Genomic DNA, 16,704 nt, shown 5'->3' with positions numbered 1-16,704 from the left:
TATTGTAGATCGTAGAAAAAATTGCACTATAATTAGAGGTATATTGGTAAAGAAATAATTAATGCTTTTAAAAATTTGAAATGAATCTTATAAAAAGGGACAAGAAAAAATCTCAAAATGAGTCTTATATTTAGGGACGGAGATACTATTATCACATAACATGTATGAATCCAAAAGTCATTTAATACATGCAAAATTAGAGAGAAAGAATTCTTCAAAAAAAAATATTGGCGGTGTTATAAATTATTGTAGTTGGTTCGTGGTATTCTTAGTAATTAATATGCATGATTCGAATAATCATATTTAATACATGAAAATGAGGAAAAAATATGCTCTATATGATTTATTAATATTTAATTTTTTGTAATTAAACTTTGTAATGTATTAGTGGTGTCATAGTTGGTCGATAGTGTTCTTGATCATTTAGATATATTATTCCAAGAGATATATTTAATACATAAGAATTACAACTAATTAACAAACTAATCTATATTAACAAAATATGCAACTAATTAACAAACTAATCTATATAACAATTTAGTACAATGGGGATATAAACGATAATGGTAAAAACATTAATTACCTGGCATCTCTTATGGTCTCTGTGTATAATAAAATTACTTATGAAGCGAAGTAAATCTCGGATGCTACTACCATCATACAATGTTAACACATCGGCGGTCATCGTATTCCGAACACTCGGACAAAAACTGCTTCTATCTTTCCACCCTTGCTTATTTGACCCAAGTTTACACAAAAACTGCTCCTATTAACTGAGGTAAGACTCACATGAACTTTCACAAAGTATTTCTATTGTCGGTAAGTTGGTCACTAGTTATATTTTTTGTGCAAACATTTTTGCATTGACTTTTCAATATTTTTAGGTTATCATAAAAGTTAAAGAAAAAAATCTAAAGAAAATGCAGTTGCAACACTCGTTTAAAATAGAAAGATTACGTGAATTGAAAATAACAAAAGAAAGGCTCGGGTGTTTGGTTTAATATAACCAATGAATAGATTTTAGATTTCATTCCTTCCCTTTGTTTATTGTTATTTGGCTAAATTACTTATTTGATCTCTTATCTTTAATTTAGTTCTCAATTTGGTCCCTTATCTTTTAAACGTCTCAATTTGGTCTCTTATCTTTTCTGCAGGTCTCAATTTGATCCCTTATCTTTTCTGCGTGTCCAAAATTTTAAGGGACCAAATTGAGAACTACATAAAAGATAAGGGACCAAATTGAAATATGCAGAAAAGATAAGGGACCAATTTGAGACTTTTAAAAGATAAGGGACCAAATTGAGACGTTTAAAAGATAAAGGACCAAATTGAGAACTAAATTAAAGATAACGGACTAAATGAGTAATTTATCCATCTGATTTTGATTTCTATGTTTATTTTTTTCCATCATGTTCGTATGAACAAATTTAAATGACACAGATCAAAAACTCAAAATCAGAAGGCCGCCGGAACTGAGAAGAAGCGGCGGTCGGAAAGCAGAACAGCTGCTGGAGAGACTCAATGGGAAGAAGAAGAACAAAGTTGTCAATGATAAAGGCACATGACAATCACATGACTCACTTAAGTCACATGAATTCTAATCTTACTCCTTCATTATAATCTAAGGGTCATGATTCATTTTCACATTCTCATATAACTTTACCATTCATATATATATATATATATATATATATATATATATATAGGGGCATCTATTATGAGAATGGTTATTTTATGTAAGAATGGTGAGAATGATTTTTAGCCATTTGATCAAACATGTGTGGCTGTGATTAAAACATTGTTTAAGTGAGTTGTTGTATGCAAGCAAAACTTATGTTTTCTTCTCACTCATCTTAATTCCTTCTCACTGTTCAACAACCGTTTCCGCCCACTCATCTTCCCTCGTCGTCCATGAGGACAGTGTAGCTTACCTCCTCTAAGATCTGCGAAGAAGATGAAAGAAAATGTTGTCTGTCCAGATCTGATTTTGAAAGTGAAATCGCTGCTGCGAATTCGAGCCGCAGAGCCACCACCGCTTTCTCTGCGACTGTTAATTTTTCCGGCAGCTTATTCTCTTCCCTCAAACTCAAAATCATGGCTAGAAATTTTCTATTAATATTAAAATTATGCAAAACTTTCTCAAAGAAGCTACTGTATTAAACTTAGCGTTGTGTTTTAATACCTTCAAAGTTCAAATCATTTGCTAAAAAATGCTATGAATGTTTCCAAATAAAATTGGAGAAAAGAAGCTGTAACCTTTTGATCAAACACCACATAGAATTAAGGTTAAATTATTCAGTTGGTCCTTATTTTTAATTTAGTTCTCAATTTTGTCCCTTGTCTTTTAAACGTCTCAATTTGGTCTCTTATTTTTTAAAAGTTTCAATTTGGTCCCTTATCTTTTCTGCAGATCTCAATTTGGTCATTTATCTTTTCTGCGTGTCCAAAATTTTAAGGGACCAAATTGAGAACTGCAGAAAAAATAAGGGACCAAATTGAGACTTTTAAAATATAAGGGACCAAATTGAGACGTTTAAAAGATAAGAGACCAAATTGAGAACTAAATTAAAGATAAGGGAACAAATTGAGTAGTGGAAGTATTGCCATTTTAATACCATTGAAAATTGTATAATTAAAGAATACAGTTAAAAGCAAATTAATAATGAATTAAATTTGATCAAATTTTTAAAAAATCAAACAAAAATAATTTATGTTTGAATTCAATGGAATCTAATAGGAAACAAACAATTTACGGAATAAAGGGATTGTAATAATTCTGTAATTTCTATCATGTATAAAATGTTTGTATTAAATGCAATATAAATGATTTTCAATTGTAATAATTTGTATTCAATGCAAAGTGTAATAGGAAATATGTATTTGAATAGAACCGTTTTTACTCATTAGTATTCTTACAATGAGTAGTGCTACATGGCACGACAAGCCATAAGCACGACATGCACGACGCCTTGTATATCTCTTTGTTACTATTTATTTTATTTTTTATTTTAGACAATGATTTTAGCTTTTTAGTCATTATTATTATAAGAAAACAAATGTATAACACTAGACTATATTATAGATCATATACATTAAATTTTATTTGTAATGGTGATTGAAGGGAGTACTAGTTTAACTCCTAAAAAAATTAGTAGATCAATTCGCTTACGCTTTCTTAGATATTTGTATTTGTTTTTTTGTCATTGAGTTATAAATATTAGATATTTTGGATGCGTTTGATATGCTAAAAACACAATGATTTGATATATCAATTTTTCAATAAACTTAAAAAATAAATTTTTGCTTATAACAGTAATCACATGATCTTTGTTTAAAGGCCAAAAAAGAAATTTTTATTAAATAAAAGATGCATGGCATGAGATATGCCACTGATGAACAAAATTTTAAACGAAAACTACCACATTAATTGGAATTGCATGTGTCGTGCGCGTGTGACGAAAAAGTGTGTCGTGCACTATAGCATTTTTCTTGTAGAATTTAAGACACTCGCTACACAGAAAGCGAGCAACGGTATTCAAATTTTTTCGATTTAACACACTCGCTGTACACGTAGTGAGCATAAAAATGTTTTCAGTTTTTGAAAAATTTGCACACTCGCTGTACACGTAGCGAGCAACGGTGTTTAAGTTTTTTCAATTTAACACGCTCGTCATACACATAGCGAGAGTGGTACAATGGGTTTATCAGGGGGTGCCTGAGTGTATCGGAGATGCGAAAAGTAACTCTCATCATAATATAAGGCATATTGTTTTTGGACATAAGTTAGACATAGGCATGCGCGGAACGGGTCTGCCTGGCCCGCTAGTATAATATAAATAATCTTGCTATGATCTTTTTATTGGTTTTTTTTTTCCTTTTCTATGCTATAAATTGTTCTATTTTGTTCAATGCAAAATTTACAACATTATTAAAACTAATAAGAATAAATTAGTAAATTTGATATATATATATATATTGTGTGTGTTTAGAAGTAGATATATTTTGAATTTTCTATTTTGAATTTAATTTTATTTTTCTCTTTTATATTGAATGGATGAGTGGGAGACTGCAGTCAAGACCAATCGAGAAAAATTCACAACTAGAGAATACAAAATCAGAGTTCACAATTTTTTTTAGTTTATGGGACAAAAGATCAAACTCAGGACCTCATGCAACCTAGTGGCTTAAATCAGAGTTCACAAACCTTACCAAAAAAATAATCAGAGTTCACAATTAAAGGATACAAAATCAGAGTTTAGCCTAGTCACTAGTCATGCGGATCCCGCACAAATCATGAAATATTTGTTCCAAATTTTAACCAAAAACAAATCATTTTTTTTTTTTTGTGGACCAAAAAACAAATCAAACTTAAAGATTTGTTCCAAGTTTATTTAAAATGAGTAGTAAAACAAATCAATTCGTCAAAAAAAAAAAAACAAATCAAACATAAATTTAAAACCAAATCCTCTTCTTTCTATTCATCATCTCCTTCTGGCAAATTGAACATTCATTCTCTGTTTTTTTTCTGAAATCCCCAATTTTGTTCTCCCCTTCTAGCAAATTGAGCACTCTTTCTTTGTTTTTGTTTTTCCGAAATTCCTAATTTTGTGTGCTCATTCATACTAGTTTGATTGAAAAAGCTTGTACTACTTGTTTTTTGTGCTCATTCATGGCGGCTGAGTCGAACTCCAAAAGACGACGAATAGTAGCAGAAGAAGACAGAATCAGCAGTCTACCAGACTGTGTGCTCAGCCATATCCTTTCTTTTCTCCCCACCAAAACCTCCGTTGCAACAAGCATTCTGTGGAACAGATGGCGCCACATTTGGAAGCATGTTTCCGTTCTTGATTTCTCCGACGACTTCAGGGACGAATCGTTATTCGAAAAGGCAAGGAGAAACAACAAACTATTCGAGCACTTCCAAAACTTTTCTGTTTTTGTAAACAGGGTGTTCTCTCTTCGTATGCCTTACCCAATTGAAAAGATGAGTCTCTCATGTGTTAAATCTCTTTACAACATCGAATCATGCACCAGTTCAATCGACACATGGGTTTGCTCTGTCATTGGACCACACCTCAAGGAATTCAGCCTCGAAATCGATCCCATTCAGAAATATCAATTTGAACCTCCAATCACCCTCTTCACTTGTACTAATCTCGTTTCCCTCAGGCAAGCAAGCAAACCCTTTTAGTTATTTTAATATTCTTAACATAATTATAATGATTTTTTTTTGTCAAGTAGTCTAGTAACTAGAAATATTCCAGCGTTATGGGACGGGACAACATAATAATTTTACTAACATATTTTTTATTTAATGAATTACAGTCTCATTGGGGAAACAGGAATGTTGTCGTCAATATATATTGACCCACGGTTTGCTGAGGAAATTTGTTTACCATCACTTAATTACTTGAAACTCCACATGAATAATGTGGATATTCATACAATGAATGGCTTCCTCGTTGGCTGTCCTATCCTAGAAACTCTAGATACTCGTCTTTTTGGTTTTAACTATAATAAACTCCGTGTGCCATCTACATTAAAGAGGTTGAAAATCAGCAGCTGTTCTTGTCTAGAAATGGATTTGTATTCGCTTGGTTTTGATGATCTTAACACATTCAGTGATGTTGGCAACTTGCAAAACGTGGTGAAAGCGTCTCTTGATGTTTTTCGTTGTTCTGATGGTTGTTATCTAGCTGACATATTAGTCAACTTCTTCGATGATCTCTCTGGAATAAAACATCTATCTTTGAGTATTTCAACAATAAAGGTATAGTTTTATTCGGTTTTATATATATAATATTAGATGATGACTTATGTGTTTCACTAATCAAATGCCTACACATATTTCCAAATTTTTTTTTATCACAACCTAATCATCTTGATTTTTTTACTAACTAATATTACATTATTACTACTTGCAGTTGCTACTAGGTGACCCTGTTCATCTACGTTTCCCAGAATTCCGCCATTTACTTCACCTGGAGCTCATTCTTCCGTGGTTCAACCAAAACTCTCTATTGAGCCTACTTCATGCTTGTCCTATGCTTCAAGTTCTTATAATTCAAAACGATAAGGTTTGTTGAGTTCTTAAGTTCGTTTGATTCAAGTTTGATTTTATTTAACTTCATGTACACCACTTAATAACTTTCATGTGCAATGTATCAATTTAACGTTTTTATGAAATAGATTACGCAAGGCCTCATTTTATGCATACTTAACTATATATGATTAATTACCATTGATTGCATCTTATTTATGGTGTGCCATTGTGTCTTTGACAGAAAGAATCAACCTCACCAGAATGGACTGCACAATCAACTGTTCCAAATTGTATTTTATCACATCTGACCTATATCCAATTTAAAGGCTGTGAAGGATTTCCAGATGAGCTGTTATTTGCAGAGTATATTTTGCAGAATGGACTTGTTTTGAATAAAATGAGTATTGCTGATATTTCTGTAGACATTTTGAAGTACTACATCCTCAGAAGATTATCCAATGTTCCAAGGGCCTCTAGACTTTGTCAACTTACATTTGATTGAGCTGTATCACCATAAGGTGTATTTCTCACTAATAACCACTATATGACTTGTGTAAAAATAAAATAAAAACCTACTCTATGACAGATGTTGGGGGATAGCTATGCTTCACAATCTCTATCTATTACAAATGTTGGGAGATTGCTTCTAATTTGAACTTTGTATTCATTGAAGATGAGTGCTTTTCTGACCCCCCCCCCCTATTTCTTCTTTACCCCCCAAACTGACGTTTTTGCCCTTGGGGGGTATCAAACCAGCTCGGTTTTTAAAAACCGAACCACATCTTTATATAGAACAACCATGGTTTGTCGGGTTCATGTTGAGATACCGCACTGATGAATGCTGGTTTGGTTTGGTTTTTAAAAACCGAGCTGGTTTGGTTTTTAAAAACCGAGCATGTTGCAATGCTGGTTTGGTTTTTAAAAACCGAGCTGGTTTGATACCCCCAAGGGCAAAAACGTCAGTTTGGGGGGTAAAGAAGAAATAGGGGGGGTCAGAAAAGCACTTGTGTTAAGAGGCAACTGTTTATCAAGGCCCAAAGTTATCAAAATTTGAAATTTGTAATTTTATAATTTTGTAAACTTTTTTAGTTTAAATTGCAACAAAACACTATTTCCTTGTTCAATCTAGAACTCTTATTAATATTATATTATATAGGATAAAATATGTTTTTAGTACTTACTTTTATAGAGTTTTGGTTTTTGTCCATGTAAAATAAATCATTGTTTTCATCCCTACTAAATTTTTTATTTTGTTCTTAGTCTTTAATGCGCAAAATTTTGACATTTGTTTGAACTTATATATGTTTAACATGATATATAGACATAATATATACCAAAATGTCATAATATTTGCATTAACATGTCAAAATAATCCATTATCTATCCAATCCATCTACCAAAAAATTTATCCAATATATTATATAGAGATTTGCTTTTTGGGCCCCCTAAAATGACCAAATTAAACCTCTCGCTTTCTAGTATGCGAGCACTTATCAACAGGAATCAAACATTAAACGTCCAGCGTCTCGACCCTTTTACCACTAAGTTACACATCCAGGGACACTAATACTCAAATTGATTCGATATAGATGAACTTTGTTAGCCACATGACTCAAAATTAAATTGTAGGCTTAAATATATTAGTTTTGTCCCTACAAAATTACCGAGTTTCATTATCTTATCTATTCTCCTCAAAAGACCAAAACAGATTCCAAACTAGGAAGAAATATTTTACTTGGCCAAGGCCAACAAGCCATCTTGGCTATAACTGTGAGTCTGTGACCTAATCAATGTTTGGAAAAACTTGATATTTTCATTGACTATGAACTATATATGTAAATACACATTCATTCTGAGTTCACATGCACAGCCCCTTATGCGTGTGATCAAAACCTCGCTTCAAATTCATGTGATCAAAGGTAAAAAAAAACCTATAAACTTCCCCTAATACTCCTGATTTCGCCTGAAGGAACAAATGTGTTGATGTTTCAAGGCGGCAATTACACCACACACAACTTACCCCCTCTTGATGAGGTAAAACTCCTCTCATGAGGAGGTTGGACCTTGTAGTCACACGGTCATAAAGTAATTGCCATGAAAAAACAATTACTTTTGAAGGAGCCGGACTCTCCCAAATCTTAGAAAAGATTTTTGCCTCACAAAGAGGTAAAGGGGGCACTTCATTCAATTCTTTTGAGAGCGAATCAAAAGCCGACTATACCGAGAAAAAACCCATCGGAGATTGAATAAGCAGAACTTACATGTCTAATCTACGCTGCTATTTTGTGCTACATAAATTTACCGTCACTAATTCAAGCAAATTCAACAAACAAACAACATTAGGCTTTCAAATTATCTCATTTAGCATTATTTAATAATTGAAAGCTGTAAAGTTATCAAATAATCAAAACTAAAGCAAGTTGAACATGTGGCAGTAGCATATGATGAATTATTTGTTAACAAACATAACATACAACAATTTCCCTATCAAAGAAGCAAAAGTTTGCCACTTCCTATTGAATGAAAACAAGAGTTTTTTTCTTGTTTCCAAAAATTTTAAGGAAAATGCTAAACAGTGCCCCCGGCACTGTTTAAGCATATAAATATGGAAATTTTGTCTCGGAACTTGTGCATTCAATGCATCGAAAATGTAAAAAGTTATTTTATCAATATTAATTTTATCTTTTGTTTCTATATTTGGTATGCTTAACAAGTGCCCAACCCCGGGGGCACTGTTTAGCATGACCCTTTTAAGGAAAATTTGGGGGCACTGTTTAGCATGACCCAAATTTTAAAACAGCTAATTATTTTTTTCAGTACACAAATCTGAAGAAAAAGCAATTAAACGACTTCAATGACCACCTCTACAGGCATGGCAATATAACCTATACCTGCGGGCACCCACCAGTCCAGTCCCTCCCCGATGTTGACGGGGAAAAACCGATTTGACTGGGTTTGAGTTTCCCCTTAATTTAAAATACGGGGGTGGAGCGGATAATGGGGACATTGATACAATGATACCCACCGCGAATCCGTCCCCAAACCCGCTCCGCGTATATCTAATTACATTTTACCTCTCTTAAATTATAAACTCTTAAACAAAGTCTTAAATTATATTCAATTGTTTGTTTTTATTTTTAAGTTATGTATTAAACAAAGTTGTTTTTTCTATTTATATTGGTTCTACTTTTCATGTTAATGCAAAGTTGTTTTGTTGCGAATCGGGACGGGTTTGAGGAAACACGAACTTTATGGAGATTTCTCCAAAACCGTAAAATGCATTCTAAGCATTACTTTGTATTTCAAGAGGGGGCAAAAAAATTTAACAATTTTAAATTACATAGTACTTCTCTTTTTATGCAAACAAAATATGCTTTCACAAAATGTACTGGGAGTATCTTTACTAAAAGATTTTTTATGACAAAAATATAAAAATATAATTTAATTTCCCAACTGATATTCATATTAGAAATGATAAACTTGTAGAGAAAGGAACTGTTAACTGATCCACGTAACATGAAAATTCTACTTGTTTTGCAGATGGTAATATTGCACCAGTAACATTGAATGCAAATGCTACAAAGAGATTGCCAATTTCTTCTTTTTTCAATAAATCAGGAAAACATATTTGTAAAAAAGAGATAATGTGTTATGTTAGTTTAGATTGTCTAGAAAATCAAACCCATGAATACAAGGTTGTGGAATTAGCACTAACTAATACCCCTAGATAAACAAAGATGTTGCCAATCCATCAAAGTTAACACTAACTAATACCCCGAAATAAACAAAAATTTAGTTGCAATAATAACAAATTCACACAGTGGAAATTCATTGACTTGATTTACTAAGTGGCATGAAATTCAAAAGTTTTTCGTTCAATTTCAAAAAGCCGGTAAGTAAATATCATCATTTTTTTCAATGTTATAGTTATAATATGAGTCTAGCAAATCTCAACCTCTCTTGCTAAGCTTCAAATTCTAAAACAAACATGGTTACAGAGGCAAAACTTGAATAATTCTTTTAGTAGAGAGGGCATATCCTAATTAATATTATTATACCTTATTGGAAAATAGCTAGATCAAAGAAATTCAGAAACTTTGAGGTATTGAATCATGTCATTCCACCAAATAGAGTTGAAAATGAAGTGCATGCAAGAAAATACAAGGGACAACTAATTATGCAGACCAAACCCAATCTGAATCACCTTTGAAATGATTCAGTAATAAACAAATAACAAAGTAGTTTTAGTGAGAAATCACACCTTAGGCAGATATAACTTAGTCAAATGTAAGTTGGCAATTTGCAGAGGCCCTTGGCACATTAGATAATCTTCTAAGAGTGTCGAACTTTTTGTTTGGGTCCACCGATATATCAACAATAATCATTGTTTTCAAAACAAGCCCTTTTTGCAAAACATATTCAGCAAATAACAACTCATCTGGAAATCCTCGATATCCTTTTAATTCAATGGAGGCCAGGTGTGATACAAGACAACTAGGAACACTTGGTTGTGTAGCACATATTGGTAAGGGTGACTGATCCTGCCGGCAACAAAAGACACAACAATGCAACTTACATAAGATGCAATCATAGATATAGTAATGAATAATGTTATGCATCCTTGTCACTATTTGGAGTATGCAAAAAGCGAGGCTTTTCTATAATTTATTTCATAAAAACATTGGATGGATAAATTTCACAACAAAGTTATTAAGGGGTGTACATGAAGTTAAGTTTACCAACTTCAATTAAACAAACTTAAGAAGTCAACAAACCTTGTCGTTTTGAATTATGAGAACTTGAAGCAGATGGCATGTCTGAAGCAGGCTCAGCAGAGAATACGAGTTGAACCATGGAAGAATGAGCTCTAGATGAAGTAAATGGCGAAATTCTGGAAAGTGTAGATCAGTGGGGCCACCCAGTAGCCACTGTTTGTACACAACAAGCAGTAATGATGTCATGTTAGCTAGTATAAAACTAAATAATGACGATACTATACCATAATTTCTTTGTTATATCAAAATCATAACACTAAATATATTATGCAATGGTTAGAAAGCTGATCTATATATGATATGTTTATATCTTTGACGCTTCTAACTTGGGATTGTTGTTAGTGTGATATTATGAGAATTGTGTGGAGTGATTGATTCTAAGACTTGTATACATGTGAACGTATTTGATCAGTGAAATACATTAGTCACTTATATTTTAGTATGGAGAAACTTCACACTGATAAGTCAAAAAACAAGAGTCAAGATCCATTTAGCCAAGAAATCTCCATCACACTGTGTGGTTTGAACGCAACAGAGATCTGGTAGACGATTAAGTCCATGCTTGTGTAATGGATATCATCAAAACCACTTTGCGTTCAACTGTGACTTGCATGTGAATGGTCCAAGGATTCAATTCAACAACTGAAAGCAAAATTGGCAAAGTGCAAGCAGCAGGAATGACCATGTTTGCATTCTAAGGGAAACTAAAACACTTTGGGATGAGTCAAGAAATTATGAGCACGTCTCATAGTGTTACTTAATGTGGGGGGTGCAATTGCAGTATTCCAAATTCAAAAATGAAGAGAAGAAGAGAAAGTTCATCCATTCTAGATGATCTTATTATTTCAGGCAGTGGTTCTAGGACCATTCACCAATTCAAGCTTTACCTTCATACTTACTTTCATTAGAAGGATTTTGAAAGGTTAAAGATTTCCTTTTAATTCATTTGAAGGATTTGAGAACAATCTTTTGAGTTACTTATAATCCAAAACTATGTACGTGGATTGATGAGACTTCTAAACTTTTACTACTTCCAACCAAGATGTGTGTACCATACAGAATGATTTTATTTAGATATAGGCTGAAAAACAAAACTTGTACCTACTGGGACTCATCTCGCTGACATATTCATTATAGCCCTCAGTAGAAAGCAAATCTAGCCTCTAATAAGAAAATTGGGCATCCACCAGCTTTAGGGGGGGGGGGGGGTGATGAAAATATTGTACCATAATTACCTATATTTGTCTTTGTTATATATCCAATCATATCACTAAATTTAGGTTGTGATTACAAAGCTTATCTATGTGTGATATGTACATATCTTTGACACTGTTATCTAAGGATTATTGTTAGCGTGATATTATGAATATCATGCGGAGTGATTGGATTATAAGACTTGTATATATGTGCAAGTAAGTACTAGTATTTGATAAGTGAAATATGCTATTCACCTGCAAATAGCGGCCGCTATTTCCGCTTCTCTAAATAGCGGAAAGCAGACCTGTAGCATAGCGAGGAGGGGGTCTGCCGCTACGGCTATCCCGCTATAGTGCGCTATAGCACCGCTATTAACATCATAGCTATATATTATAAACCATGATAATAAAATTATACCTTTGTTGTTGAACGACTCAACACTAGATGTTTTATTCCAGTGAGAGCGCTGAGGACCTTGAGAAAAGTGAAGGCAGAAGCAGCCGAGGAAGGAAAAACATCAACAGACGCTTCCACCACGTTTTGCAAATTGTTGGCATCAGTGATTGTGATATTTGCAATGCAGAGGTACTCAAGAACAGGCACATCAATTTCAAGGGAAGCCCCGGCGTCTGAATTGTTAATGATGATTTTCAACCACTTCAATGAAGGTGGCACACGAATTATACCGCCGCTGTCCTCAGCATAAAAGCAAAGATCGAGAGTTTCTAGGTTAGGACAGCCAGAGAGGAGGGCATTCATGGGAGACACTTCCACATAACCGATGTGAAGTTGTAGCTTCTTTAGTGATGGTAAACGAATCGCCTTAGCTCGTTTCAAGTTAAAATATACTGCACCGTTGAGACTGAACTACATGTTAATTGTTAAATGTTAGCGTCACATCATATTATTAAGAACAAGTAAAAAATAAAGGTGGCTGCATTCTGTTACACAAACAAAGGTGACTGCATTACCATAATCATATGTTTAACTCTCACTCTGCAGATTTTGCTAGGAGTCTAGGAAACAAGTAATTCTTTAGTCCACTCCTCCCCATTATCAATAATAATCCCAAAATAATTCTACAACTGTAAAATCTATTATCAAATTCACTTACTGTCATAGTAGTCCAAAAAATGTCAAATAAACAAGCTTTTATGTTAATTCATAAGTTATCATTAGCTAAAATCGTATCTTCATAAGTTGTTTTTTCATAAACTATTAAGCAGGTTTATGAATTATATTTGCATAAGCTCAAAAATAAATCAATCCAACTAATAGAAACGAACAGGATTGACATTCTCCAGTTTCAGATATCATTGACAAAGACAAACAGGATTAACATTTTCCAATTTCAGATATCATTTACAAATATTTTTAGTGCAGAAGACTAGGTTGATGCAATCCTACAATTTCAGAGACTACTTACTCAATAAATAAATAAATAAATATACCCAGCCAGAAATAATAACAAAAAATAAAAATAAAAAAGAAACGTTCTTGCTTGCCTGAGGGAAACTATATTAATGCAAGCAGAGAGGCTGATGGGAGGCTCGAAGCAATATCCTCCGTCGTCGTCGTCGTTGGAATAGAGAGTGAGGTCGAGTTCCTTGAGGTGGGGCCCAATGACGGAGTGGACCCACGTATTGACAGAATAGGTACAAACCTTGTGGTCGACGAGAGAATGGGTACATGAGAGACGCATCTTACGAACTTCGCAAGGTTTGCGGAGAGTGAAGACGCCGTTTACAAAAACCGCTAAGGTTTTGAAGAGTTCTAAACGGTCGTCGTTCGGTTGGAAAAAGTCGTCAGAGAAGTCGAGAACTGAGAGATGTTTCTTCCAAATGTGGCGCCATCTGGGAGAAAGAAGGCTTGTGGAAACGGCGGTTTTGATAGGGAGGAATGAGAGGATGTGGCTCAGTACAAAGTCCGGTAGATTGCTGATTCTGTCTGCGTTTTCTTCTTCATCTGCTTTTCCTCGTTTTGTGTCTTCCATTTTTGTGTGAAAATTTGCGATTGATCTGCCTTTTCAGTTTTCACGATTCATATGAATGGCGGCGGAAAAAACAGATAGATGCTCAATTTAATGAATTGAAGGAGATCCAAGAACCTGCATTGTATATCGTGTGCTTGTGGTTTATAGAAGAGGATTTGGTTTTAAATTTAAGTTTGATTTGATTTTTTATTTTTTTGTAATAAAAAAAACAATTCTTTTTTTTTATTATTATTTTAAACTAGCGGACTAGGCAAACGCGTTAAAAAAATATATGCTTTATATTATGGTGAGTTTGTTAATAAAACATTTTTGTTGTAAAAAAAAAAATTAATTTATATGCATCGATAGTTTAAGTTTTTGTTTTACCTGCGTTCAATAATATATCAACACATCATGTATTGTGTTTAAAAACTCATGATATGTCACATTCATTAAATAATGTGGCAACATATCATATGATGCATGTGTAAAATCTTTACACCGATAGTACATACAAATTAAACTAAAAAAAATGTGTATTATGTTATAGTGAGTTAATAAAAAAAATTTGTGCATCAAAAAAAAATTGTTGCTAAAAAAAATTAAGGATATTGTTGGTATTATGAAAAGTTCAAATAAAAAATTTGTATTCTCTTTATATATAGTATAGTGTTATAAACTTATGTAAATAAGAGTGATAAAGATGAGCAAGAGAGAGAAGCAATAGTCTGTATTAGGATTAGGGTTACAATAGAATGATACAAGGTATTAATATATAGGCAAACATAGTGGACCAATTACATGAGTTGGACCTATATGGACATCCACTAATAATATTCATAACACTCCCCCTTGGATGTTCATCCAGGATATGCCTCATTAAAACTTTTACTAAAAAAACCCAGTGGGAAAAAATTCTAGTGAAGGAAAAAGAGTACATCATCCTTTGTGTTTGAATCTGCCTCGTTAAAAACCTTACCAGGAAAACCCAATGGGACAAAACCATGGTTAAGGGAAAAAGAGTGCAGAACACAATTATATCTCCCCCTCATGATGAAGACAATTATATCTAAGACGAATAAGAACGATTAATCTTCTATATAATTGATCAGAAGCTTTACTTGACAATGACTTTGTAAAAGTTCTGATTCTTCTTCTTCTTCTTTAATATACTCTTCTTTGAATTAGTTGTAGATGCGATACTATTTTCTTCAAATTTCTTGTATGTGTAGCATCATAAACTTTAACAAAACCACATTCCGAACTTCCTTGATGTAGTGCTAAATCTTCCACATAATTGGATGATATTGTTGTATCTCTAAGGTACAAATTATATACTTAACTTTGTTCCAATATCTTTGATTTTGTTGATATTGACAATGATAAAATACCACTACATGCAAATCTGTAACATGGAATAGTGTCCTCAATTGAACTAATTAAATTATGGTACTTCAAGACCAATTCAAGTAACTCGTCATTCTCTTGAGACGTGGAATAATCTTTGTTCACATTAAGTGACATCACGCAGAACTTATATCTTTCCATATCACATTTATTTAGTACTTTGATATATAAGTTTCTTGACACATAAAACTTATTAACTAAATACTAAGTTTGCAATTCAAAACAAACTTATTTCATTTCAAACTTTTCTTTAATCAATAGATTTCAGGAACTCTTTAGGAGTTCTGTCAAAATAATAACAAATTATTTTCCATAAAAATGGACAAATGTTGTCATTCTCATATTCCTCAATTGGGAAATGTTCTTCAAAATATTATACAACATGCATCTTGATTTTATGCATGCACAAAGAGACTTTTATTTTGATTAAATCATCTCTTCAATAGTTTGGATTGTATGTCTCATGCAAATTAAACCCTTCAAGGAGTTTCATATAATCATCAATAATAAGTGAGCCATACAAATATATCGTAACACGTTTTTCAAATAAATTGAATCTTTCACGTGTTACTAAACTTAATCAAGTAAGAAAATGATTTTGATTTCACTTCAGGTGAATATTTCTCTTCTCATTCAATGGTAAACTTTTACCAATATGCTTGAATAAAAAGTCAAGCATTTAATATTTGTATTTCAACATTTTCTATTCACACAAAAATTGATTTGTACCTCATCATTTTTACATCTTCGGATGTATGGACTTTGGTCCAAAAATCTTTCACTTTGCAAAGTGACTTTAAATACTTAGTAATTGCATATTTTCATTTGGCCAATCAATGTGTTTTCTATAATTCTCAATAGACTTTGATTCGTGATCCTCATTTTCTCATACCACATATAGCGCTTTTATGTATATAAAATATCGTCAACTTTGACTTCATTTCGGTTCCACCGTATTCCATTCATGACATAATTTTTCGTGATCTCTATATTTTCATAAGTTTCAGGTACCTGATAAGTTCTTCTAGAACTGAAAAATCAATTATGTCAAATATTCTTTTCATATCCTCATTTGGGTATCTTTCTTTTTAGCTCATTTTCTTATTTGAGGATTTTTATATTTGGAACCGACTGACCTACCACGCTTTAGGGTGGTTAATACTCATTTGCAATATAAAATTGTCTAACATTGACATCCATTTTGATTTGAGCATTAGCAGCTGATAGTTGTTTTCATAAACCTTGCAAATGATTTATCTTTTGAACATCTAGTTCAAACTATTTTATATGAGGATCAAGATGAGATAATA

General features: G+C 32.8%; 2 protein-coding genes across 2 annotated transcripts; one reads left to right on the top strand and one right to left on the bottom strand.

Moving 5' to 3' along the window:
* Positions 1 to 4,669: 4,669 nt before the first annotated feature.
* Positions 4,670 to 6,768, top strand: LOC123896404 (F-box/FBD/LRR-repeat protein At4g26340-like). The gene is made up of 4 exons (XM_045946795.1): positions 4,670 to 5,169; positions 5,326 to 5,770; positions 5,925 to 6,077; positions 6,285 to 6,768. The coding sequence occupies exons 1-4, from the start codon at positions 4,670 to 4,672 to the stop codon at positions 6,543 to 6,545; spliced, it is 1,359 nt and encodes a 452-aa protein (XP_045802751.1). The 3' UTR covers positions 6,546 to 6,768.
* Positions 6,769 to 10,130: 3,362 nt separating this feature from the next.
* On the bottom strand, positions 10,131 to 14,146 carry LOC123898639 (F-box/FBD/LRR-repeat protein At4g26340-like). Its single transcript, XM_045949653.1, has 4 exons — positions 13,521 to 14,146; positions 12,433 to 12,877; positions 10,819 to 10,971; positions 10,131 to 10,584 (listed from the first exon to the last, which is right to left on the bottom strand). The coding sequence occupies exons 1-4, from the start codon at positions 14,006 to 14,008 to the stop codon at positions 10,321 to 10,323; spliced, it is 1,350 nt and encodes a 449-aa protein (XP_045805609.1). The 5' UTR covers positions 14,009 to 14,146; the 3' UTR covers positions 10,131 to 10,320.
* Positions 14,147 to 16,704: the final 2,558 nt, after the last annotated feature.

The sequence above is a fragment of the Trifolium pratense genome, linkage group LG7 (assembly GCF_020283565.1).
Source record: "Trifolium pratense cultivar HEN17-A07 linkage group LG7, ARS_RC_1.1, whole genome shotgun sequence".
Lineage (NCBI taxonomy): Eukaryota > Viridiplantae > Streptophyta > Magnoliopsida > Fabales > Fabaceae > Trifolium > Trifolium pratense.
The sequence above is the reverse complement of the archived record's forward strand: the minus strand, read 5'-3'. Positions and strand labels throughout refer to the sequence as shown.

Excerpts from the sequence above, each read along its gene's own strand:
- LOC123896404 (XM_045946795.1), top strand. The coding sequence starts at position 4,670 with ATGGCGGCTGAGTCGAACTCCAAAAGACGACGAATAGTAGCAGAAGAA. Across the intron at positions 5,771-5,924 it reads TGAGTATTTCAACAATAAAG|TTGCTACTAGGTGACCCTGT; the intron begins GTATAGTTTTAT and ends TACTACTTGCAG. Across the intron at positions 6,078-6,284 it reads TTATAATTCAAAACGATAAG|AAAGAATCAACCTCACCAGA; the intron begins GTTTGTTGAGTT and ends TGTCTTTGACAG.
- LOC123898639 (XM_045949653.1), bottom strand. The coding sequence starts at position 14,008 with ATGGAAGACACAAAACGAGGAAAAGCAGATGAAGAAGAAAACGCAGAC. Across the intron at positions 12,878-13,520 it reads ATTAATATAGTTTCCCTCAG|TCTCAACGGTGCAGTATATT; the intron begins GCAAGCAAGAAC and ends CATGTAGTTCAG. Across the intron at positions 10,585-10,818 it reads TCATAATTCAAAACGACAAG|GATCAGTCACCCTTACCAAT; the intron begins GTTTGTTGACTT and ends TGTTGCCGGCAG.